We start from the raw sequence: 10,000 nt of genomic DNA, 5'->3' as shown, positions 1-10,000 counted from the left end.
ACACACACACACAGACTCAACACACACACACACACACACACACACATACACACAGACTCAACACACACACACACACAGAGACACACACACACACACACACAGACTCACACACACACACAGACACACACACACACACACAGAGTCTCAACACACACACACACACACACAGACTCACACACACACACACAGACTCACACACACACACAGACACACACACACACACACACACACACACACACACACACAGAGACTCAACACACACACACACACACAGACTCACACACACACACACACACACACACACACACAGACTCAACACACACACACAGACACACACACACACACACACACAGACACACACACAGAGACTCAACACACACACACACAGACACACACACACAGACTCAACACACACACACAGACACACACACACACACACACACACAGACACACACACAGACTTATATATATATATATACATATCAGACAAAAAGAAAGAAATAAGAAAATAAAATCTGATTCTTTGTTGTATAATAAATTATCAGGTGATTTTTATTTTATAAAATATAAAAAATTCAGCATCTGATTATAAATAATCAATCTGGTTTTTTTAGGGGGGTTTTTTGGAGATCTGAAAAATATTTCACATTTCTTCTGCCTTTTTGTTGATAACGTGGATCTGATCATTTCTACATGTGTTGCTGCAGATGTTAACCACACAGCTGGATCTGTACATTCTGCGTGACTTCACGCTGATCTCATTTAGCTCCTGAGCATTATTTCGAGAAAAGTGCAGCTCACGTCTCAGATACCTGCGTTACTTTTTTGTTTAATTGATGGTTTGTTTAATTGTTGATTTGTTTATCTGTGTATTGTTTGTTGATCCGTTTTTTTTTTGTTTGTTGGATGATTTGTTTATCTGTTTGTTTGTTTGTTGATTGTTTGGTTGTCCTGTGTTCAGGTTGATAAATTTGATCTTTGACACTAAAATCTTACACAATAAGCATAACTTGTATATTGTAAATACAGAGAACAGACTGTGAATCTTTATTTATAAATATTTTAATAACAATGCTAGCAACTGCTTTTTGCTAAAGGTTAGCATCCTGAGCTCCATATGCATTAGAAGTGAACTTTAATATTAATTGAATTTAATAATAAATGTGTATTAAAACTGATATATGTGACTGAATCCTGTTATTTATTATTAGCATTGCTACACTGCTCGCTAGCCTGCAGCCTGTTAGCGACATGAACAGTGTGTTGACTGTACTGTGTTCAGGATCCATATTTCCTGAAGTTTAATAAATATAATGTGTGTATTTTTTTCTCAGGGTGACGTTCAGCAGCTGCTGTTGGTGGAAGACGCTCGGGCTGCGTACGATTATTGTGAACATTACAGTCCTGAGTGTGGAACGCCACATCAGGAGACCCCACAGGCTCAGGAACCCGAGGATGAGGTGAGTCAAAATAAACAACAAAACAATTTGAAGTGGCGTTAAATAACCTGTATTACATTTTTATATTAAATATAAAATACGTTCGTGATACACGTGTACGATGTACGTGACAAGCTAATACACAGCCTGAGACCTCAGTGTGTGTTGAAAGACCATGTAACGATGACGTCAGAGGAACCGCATTCACAAAGCAAGAACAGAAGAGTTCATTATTAAACTGCTGTAAATCTAAACTTCTTCTGTTCGAGGTTTTTCACCCAGGAGTCTTTAATGATTGGCTCAAAATGTAAGAAGCTTTTACGCTTTATTGTGATTGGAGGAGCTGAAGCTCCAGCCGTTAGCATGCGAGAGATTTTCCAAAGCTATTTGAACAGAAGTGCTCATGAGCTCACGCTGGAAAATTTCTCCAGCCTGCTGATGGATTTCACTTAATGACTTGTGCAGGCTGCGGCTCACATTCTCCCTGCAGATACTGAGCTCTGGGATACCTGGAAAAGTGGAATTATTCAGCATACGCCTCTAACACCCTAATAAATCATCGTCATAACTCACACACACACACACACACACACACACACACACACACACACACACACACACACACTGCGCTTTGGAAAATAAAACAGCAGAAAAAGCAACACTGAGTTAAACACAGGGGAAAAAAGCTTATAGAGGGAAATAAGGACTGCGATAGAATGATAGAGAGACAGTGAAGGATAATGTGTGTTTATTGTGTGTGTGTTTGTTGTGTGTTTATTGTTTGTTGTGTGTGTTTGTTGTGTGTTTCGTGTGTGTGTTTTTGTGTTTATTATGTGTATGCGTTTTTGTGTGTTTGTTGTGTGTTTCTGTGTGTGTGTGTTTGTGTGTTTATTATGTGTATGTGTTTTTGTGTGTTTGTTGTGTGTCTCTTTGTGTGGTTTTTTTTGTGTTTGTGTGTGTTTATTGTATGTTTCTGTGTGTGTTTGTTGAGTGTTTGTTGTGTGGTTTTTTTGTGTGTGTGTGTGTGTGTGTGTGTGTGTGTGTGTGGGTGTGTGTGTGTGTGTGATTGTTGTGTGTTTATTTTTTGTGTGTGTGTTTCAGTACAACACTGAATATACAGATTATTACGACTACACAGAGGGAGAACTCGGACCTACTGATGTTCCTGTTGACAACAAGGTAATACACACTCCTAATTTACCTCATCTTAAATACTACTACATACACAGCTGATTGTGTGTGTGTGTGTGTGTGTGTGTGTGTGTGTGTGTGTGTGTGTGTGTGTGTGTGTGTGTTTCCACACTCAGCCCAGCACAGGAGATGTTGAGTACTTCACCGAGTCAGAGCTGGATTATGGCATCGTGGACAAATCTGAACCTCAAACCACCACATCATCACCTGTTAAAGCTGAGGTCAGATACACACACACACACACACACACACACACACACACACACACACACACACACACTATTATCATCTTTTTTCTAATCACCATGTTGGTGGTGTAACAGAACCACAGAATCAGCAATATCATGGTGGAGGTTTCATAGGACCAGTGGTGGAGATCTGACTGTAGAACATCTGGATTTGGGAAGGAGTTTCCTCCAGACATTATTTAATATCTCAATTCACTTTAATTTAACACACATGCTCGTAATCAGGGCGAAGATCTGCTGCGGGATTTAATAAGCTGAAAGGCTAAAAATCAGGAACAGAGAAGATTTTATTGCCGTCTCACATCACGGCACCAACAGATGCATCATCAAATAAACATAATAATACTGAACCATAAATCTGCTGTACGTACACCTGTAGCACTACAGCTCACAAAATATACAGTATTCATCACACACACACACACACACACACACACAGGCCACGCCTCTTTGCAGTGTTTATAAGAAACAATATCACTATAATAATAAAGTGAAAGTAATAAAGGGGACTTCCTGTGTGAACAGGAAGTGCCGTATGAGGAGGAAATTGTGGATGATTACATCACTGGGGTGGAGCAGGTGGGTGTGGACTCAGCTTCTGTACCTGTAGAAACCAAGCCCACAGAGACGGTAGAAGGAGACCACACTTCTCTCAAAGAGTACGACATGAGCGAGTTCGAGACAAAGGAACTCGACCCAAGTCACTATGATGACGGTTTCTACGACTACGGGACCCCAGGACCCGACCTCACCCAGGAGCACGAGGTGGAGATGCCCGCAGAGACCGGCCAATCAGAAAGCGTGAGAGTTACACAAACACACACACACACACACACACACACACTTGCGCTTACACACATATACCATGTCACAACAAACACACACACACACACACACACGTAAGATGGAGAGATAAATGAACATTAGTGAGTGTGAGAATGGAGTGTATATCTGAAAGATGGATCTTACTGACCATAGAATTAAAAGAGAGAGGAAGAAAAAGGAAGAGGAAGAGTAGGAGATAGAGAGAGGGAGAAGGTGGCAGAGGAGGAGGAGGAGGAGAGATATCGGAGAGGAAGAAGAAGACGAATCAGAAGTGTTATTTTTAGGTTCTCAGTCATTTGGAGTGTTTTGGCTTGTGCTGTAATACATCTGTCTCACTCTAATAAATCTCAATCTACTGTTTAGCAGTTGTTTGGTCTGGCAAACACACACACACACACACACACACACACTATAAAGTGGAGGATTTCTTGGCCCTGCTGGAGTCTGTAAATAGTCTCCCGGGACAGAACTGTGTGTGAAAGAAGGGATTTATTAAAAAAGGGATAAATTCTCATTATCGTTAAACTGCCACAAACACCTCGTTACTGCCTGATCAGATACACAACAAACAAACAAACAAACAAACACATCCCTCACTCACATTCTTAGAGGAAACAAACTACAGCCTCAGTAAGAGAGAGAGAGAGAGAGAGAGAGAGAGAGAGAGAGAGAGAGAGAGAGAGAGAGAGAGATGGAAGGAGAGATGGAGGGACATACAGGTGGAGACATAACAAAATAATAATAAATGCCATGTGTGTGTGTGTGTGTGTGTGTGTGTGTGTGTGTGTGTGTGTGTGTGTGTGTGTGTGTAGAGGACTGCTGGTGGTTATGGAGGTGAGAAAGGACAGAAAGGAGAACCTGCTGTCATTGAACCGGTGAGAAAACAAAATCAGTATTTATATAGGGGAGTTTAGGGGATTTGGGGTAGGGGTATGGGAGTTTAGGGGATTTGGGGTAGGGGGTAGGGGGGTTTAGGGGATTTGGGGTAGGGGGTAGGGGGGTTTAGGTGATTGGAGGTAGGGGGGTAGGGGGGTAGGGGGGTAGGGGGCTCCCGACAGGAGCTCTAATGTAACTATAACAATGTGTGGTGTGTGTTGTGTGCTGTGTGCTGTGTGTGTTGTGTGCTGTTCCACTCAGCAGCAGTGTTTTATGTTTCGTTCATGGTGAACAAGGATCTGCATTAATATAAAACCAACATTTATGTTCTCGCTGGGATCTGCAGTCCGAGTCACACCCCCACACCTTCTGACCAATCAGACGGCAGCGTTCAGCAATGTGTGGTGTTAAACCCGCCAGTCTGCATTAGTGTTTCTTCCTGTTTTCCATTTCACTGCGTTTTGTCTCCATTTGAGCTTTTTACATCATGAAAAACGGTTCCTCACCCACACGGAACGGCACAGATGTTAAGAGAAACATCTGTACTAAACATCTGTCCATACTACACTCTACACACAAAAGGCATTTCTTTAATCTCTCAGTCTCTGAGGAGCGGTGTATAAAGACCTGATTGTAGCTGAAAACGCTGACGCACTGCAGCTTACAGAAATGATGCAACACACACACACACACACACACACACACACACACACACACACACACACAGGGCCTTGTGTAGTCATCATTCATATCAGGTTTAAATTAGTTTAAGGCCAGATTGCACTCTTTGTCCCCACGTGTGTATGAACTGAACAATAAGCTGTACAGTAGGTTTAGGCCACGCCCACAACAATTCCACAAGAGTCACAATGGCTACAGAGCTCCACTGAAGCACATCATGCCTTCGATCTTTCAGCAACACACACACACACACACACACACACACACACACAAACTCCCCCATTTTTTTAATAGGGTTCCAATACTTCTGTATGAAGCAGCTGGTCTTATCTGTGTTCCACATTCGCCCCAAGTTGGTTGTGTGAGTGCTGTGAGAGAGAGAGAGATACGTTGTGTAGGAGCTATTTGATAAAGAGCTGCAGTGAGTCTTGTCTCATCAGGAGAACATCTGCACCTGTTAGCTCCTCCATCAGTCCCATAATTCTGTTCATAATGAAGGTACTATTCATGATGTCACTAGTTAGTGTGTGTTGTGCTTCTGATAGCTGCTAGTGTGCAGTTAAACAAATAGAGAACTGTGAGATGAAATGTCGCTGATGAAGTGCGATTTGCATTTAAACAGACCGATTTATTCATCCTCATTCATAAAATGCTATTTTTAAAATAAAGTAAGTGTGTTATTGTGTGTGTGTGTGTGTGTGTGTGTGTGTGTGTGTGTGTGTGTGTTAGCCTGGCTCCCAATAACCTCATCATATGTTTTTTAGGGAATGCTAATCGAAGGACCACAAGGACCACCAGGACCCCCGGTGAGCATCAACACAATATCCACAGCACTCATTTTCATAGACTCCGCCCACTTTTACATATTCATTAACACCAAAAACAGGTGGGAGGCATTGTTTTTCTCGTCCGAGTGTTTTTTCAACTCATATAAATCAGATCCTGAGGGAATAGAAGATCAGGAGTGTGATGGAGAACCTCAATATGTATAAAGAAGAAAGAGAGAGAGAGAGAGAGAGAGAGAGAGAGAGAGAGAGAGAGAGAGAGAGAGAGAGAGAGAGAGAGAGAGAGAGAGAGAGTACCTCCTTACACACGTTCTCCCCAGACAATAACAGCAAATGTTACAGGAAGTCTGAGTCAGTGAAGTGTGTGTGTGTGTGTGTGTGTGTGTGTGTGTGTGTTTTACAGGGTCTTCCAGGCTCTCCAGGTGTTCAGGGTTCTTCCGGTCTCCGTGGTGATCCTGGTGATAAAGTGAGTATACAGGAGGCTAATAACACGTTTAATACACGCTAATAATACATTATTCCATAAAACATGTTATTAACATTCAGCTCAAAATCTCACATCTACACCTGTACATCAGCTGCTCTAGAAGGCGTGTCTATATTTACCTGCGCTGATGCTCCACCCACATTTACAGATGAAAGTCTCTGTGTGTTTGTGAGATATTTATCGTTTGATTCAGTACAAAACAGGAACAGGAGTAAAGATCTTGATTGATTTACACTTTAGCCAATAACGTTTGAGATATGCCATGCCCCGCCCCCAGACAAACAATCAATAATGGAGGAAAGTGAAGAGTGTATTTTGAGTCCCACACTAACACCTGTCTGTCTACTCACACCAGGGCAGCTTTAATCCCAGACACAGCGACCTGTGTGTGTGTGTGTGTGTGTGTGTATGTGTGTGTGTGTGTGTGTGTGTGTGTGTGTGTGTGTGTGTGTGTGTGTGTGTGTCAGATGTCTGATTCATTAGGGTGTGAGATCATAAGTGTTGCTGATGGAGTTGGGAATAAGATATTCCACATTCTCCAGCAGTTAGAAAGAGCACAGTTCCTCTTGAAAAGACACGCCCCACAGGGGGTGGGGCTTACACCTTCTACAAGGCATTTAATTGAATGAACACCACAATAGTCTGTGATGAATCATCAAAAACGTTCCATTATTTATTTTTACCCTGAAGTGAAACAATAAAACATTAATCTGAGAAAAATCTCCAAACTCAATTTCCTTCAGCACTTACAGAACCTCACAAAAGTAATGGCACCCCGGTGTGTTTTCCTGGCACTAATTATGATTGCAGTAACCGGATATTAACACAGAACAGAACGCCTGTCTGACTTTATTTAATCCAGCTGTTTTACACACACACACACACACACACAAAGGAGCATTTAGTGTGAAGTTGTAGAGTCATGTGTTTTAACAAATACACACACACACAAACACACTGACATTTATCATCATAACCTTTAAAAGCCCAGCAGTGATGTCATTAACGCTGTAGCCAATCACAGCACAGAATATACTGCATCCTCTGGGAGACACAAGATCACACACACACACCTACATTTACATACATGCATACACACACACACACACACACACACACACACTCGGTTCACTATATGTCAAGGAGTTCACGGTACTATCAGTAATTCTAGTAGCTCTCACACACACACACACACACACAGACATATGGGAATCATTTAGAATGTGCCGTCTGGGAAAGTGGCGTGACATGCCTGCTAAACTCTCTCACACACACACACACACACACACACACACACACACACACACACACTCACAATGCTGAGTGAGTTTTATTAACCCTATAAACTCTAAAGTAAATAAATAAAAATGTTTGTTATTCAGGGGTGTGTGTGTGTGTGTGTGTGTGTGTGTGTGTGTGTGTGTGTGTGTGTGTGTGCATGACCGGGGGGGGGGGGGGGGGGGGGGTGTTGAGTGTGTAACTATTTTATTTCTCTATTTAATTTAATTATTTTCATTATTTCATTTTTATTTCATTCTATTTAGTTTCCAATGTTAGTGTATATTTTTACTTTAATTGCAGTCTATTTTACCTGAGTGTTTAATCTCTCTCTCTCTCTCTCTCTCTCTCTCTCTCTCTCTCTCTCTCTCTCTCTCTCTCTCTCTCTCTTTCTGTCTGTCCACTTCTCCTTCTAAGGGTCCTCCTGGTCGTCCTGGTCTTCCTGGTGGAGATGGAGCTCCTGGACCCTCAGGAACCGTCCTCATGTTGCCTGTAATAGTCACCTCCTCTATCTTTTCATCCCTTCATCTTTTTCTGCACCTCTCCATCTGTTATTTCTCCATCCATCTTTACACTCTCTCACTTCTGTCTTTTCTTCCATTCCGTGTAGTTCCGTGCAGGTGGTGAAGCCTCTAAAGGTCCAGTAGTGACTGCGCAGGAAGCACAGGCTCAGGCTATCCTGGCTCAGGCTCGGGTACGCTACGCTCCTCACTGTCCACCTAAACACCTCACTGTCCACCTAAACACCCCACTGTCCACCTAAACACCTCACTGTCCACCCAAACACCCCACTGTCCACCCAAACACCCCACTGTCCACCCAAACACCCCACTGTCCACCCAAACACCCCACTGTCCACCCAAACACCTCACCGTCCACCCAAACACCTCACCGTCCACCCAAACACCTCACCGTCCACCCAAACACCTTGACTGTCCACCCAAACACCTCACTGTCCACCCAAACACCTCACTGTCCACTTAAACACCTCACTGTCCACCCAAACACCTCCTATGGTCTAACAGTAGCAAAGAACTGTTTGTGATGCATCAGTTAGATTGTTGTGTGTTCTGATTGGCTGACGTGTGTCTGTAGTTGTCTATGAGGGGTCCACCAGGGCCTGTGGGATTAGCTGGCAGAGCAGGAGCAATGGTGAGTGTCTGAGTGCACACACACACACACACACACACACACACACACACACACACACACACACACACACAGACACACACACACACACACACACACACAAACACCCTACAATATGTATATCATTGTGTGAGTATATTTTCCTTATCCAATATGCTGTGTTGTAGTCATTTCTCTCTCTCGCTCTCTCTCTCTCTCTCTCTCTCTCTCTCTCTCTCTCTCTCACACACACACACACACACACACACTAGCTTTTCTTTATTGAATTCAATATGGTGTTTGCTTGTGCGTGTGTGTGCGTGTGTGTGCGTGTGTGTGTGTGTTTTAGGGCAATCCTGGATCACCTGGTCTAAAAGGAGATAGTGGAGATTCTGGTCCAGCTGTAAGTAACAACTTTCTGTATAATGTTGAGGGGGCGGGGCTTTCTGTTTATAAAGAGGTCAGGTGGGTGGGGCTTTTTGTTATACTAAGGTCAGGTGGGTGGGGCTTTGTGTATATTTGCATTTACAGCATTTTGGCAGACACTCTTATCCAACTGAGCCGGGTGGCAGGGGGTTTAGGGCCTTGCACAAGGGCCCAGCAGCGGCTGCTTGGTTGTGCTGGGATTTGAACCTGTGACCTTCTGATCCAAAGGCCAATGCCTTAACCACTGAGCTACAACCTCCTCAAAGCAAAAGGGGTAAAGGCCATGCCGTGACCCGGATATGGTGAGATCAGGTGGGCGGGGCTTTCTGTGTATAGTGGGGTAATGTGGGTGGGGCTTTCTGTATATATTGAGGCCATGTGGGCGGAGCTTTAAAGTTTGCATTATAAGTGCAATATGATGTAATAATGTCAGGTTTCCTACAGAAATACTTTCTTCGTTCTTACCTGAAAGACCAAATTCACTAATTTCAGCACAAACCCTTTTTCCTATTGGTCACTTAACTGCATTTTAAGGAGCTCCATCAGAAGGTTCCGTCAGAAGGTTCCGTCAGAAGGTTCCGTCAGAAGGTTCCGTCAGAAGGTTCCGTCAGAAGGTTCTGAACCAGTGCCATTCTT

General features: G+C 43.2%; 1 protein-coding gene and 1 long non-coding RNA gene across 3 annotated transcripts in view; one reads left to right on the top strand and one right to left on the bottom strand.

The window, feature by feature from the left end:
• Positions 1-10,000, top strand: part of col11a1b (collagen, type XI, alpha 1b) — a 63,625-nt gene that overhangs the window by 24,049 nt on the left and 29,576 nt on the right. The window contains exons 5-15 of the mRNA XM_083524971.1: positions 1,335-1,460; positions 2,541-2,618; positions 2,747-2,851; positions 3,404-3,679; positions 4,516-4,578; positions 6,025-6,066; positions 6,449-6,511; positions 8,228-8,302; positions 8,421-8,504; positions 8,906-8,962; positions 9,288-9,341. Coding sequence (XP_083381097.1) covers positions 1,335-1,460; positions 2,541-2,618; positions 2,747-2,851; positions 3,404-3,679; positions 4,516-4,578; positions 6,025-6,066; positions 6,449-6,511; positions 8,228-8,302; positions 8,421-8,504; positions 8,906-8,962; positions 9,288-9,341 — 1,023 coding nt within the window. The remainder of the gene's footprint in view (positions 1-1,334; positions 1,461-2,540; positions 2,619-2,746; positions 2,852-3,403; positions 3,680-4,515; positions 4,579-6,024; positions 6,067-6,448; positions 6,512-8,227; positions 8,303-8,420; positions 8,505-8,905; positions 8,963-9,287; positions 9,342-10,000) is intronic.
• On the bottom strand, positions 8,421-8,881 carry LOC310717354. 2 transcript variants are annotated; one of them, XR_014530797.1, is made up of 3 exons: positions 8,759-8,881; positions 8,576-8,717; positions 8,421-8,529 (listed from the first exon to the last, which is right to left on the bottom strand). It is a non-coding gene; the product is annotated as an uncharacterized lncRNA (long non-coding RNA). The 2 variants fall into 2 exon arrangements; XR_014530798.1 differs by having other exon boundaries at positions 8,576-8,697.

The sequence above is a fragment of the Silurus aristotelis genome, assembly GCF_946808225.1.
Source record: "Silurus aristotelis genome assembly, chromosome: 22".
Lineage (NCBI taxonomy): Eukaryota > Metazoa > Chordata > Actinopteri > Siluriformes > Siluridae > Silurus > Silurus aristotelis.
This window is presented reverse-complemented; position numbering and strand designations above follow the sequence as displayed.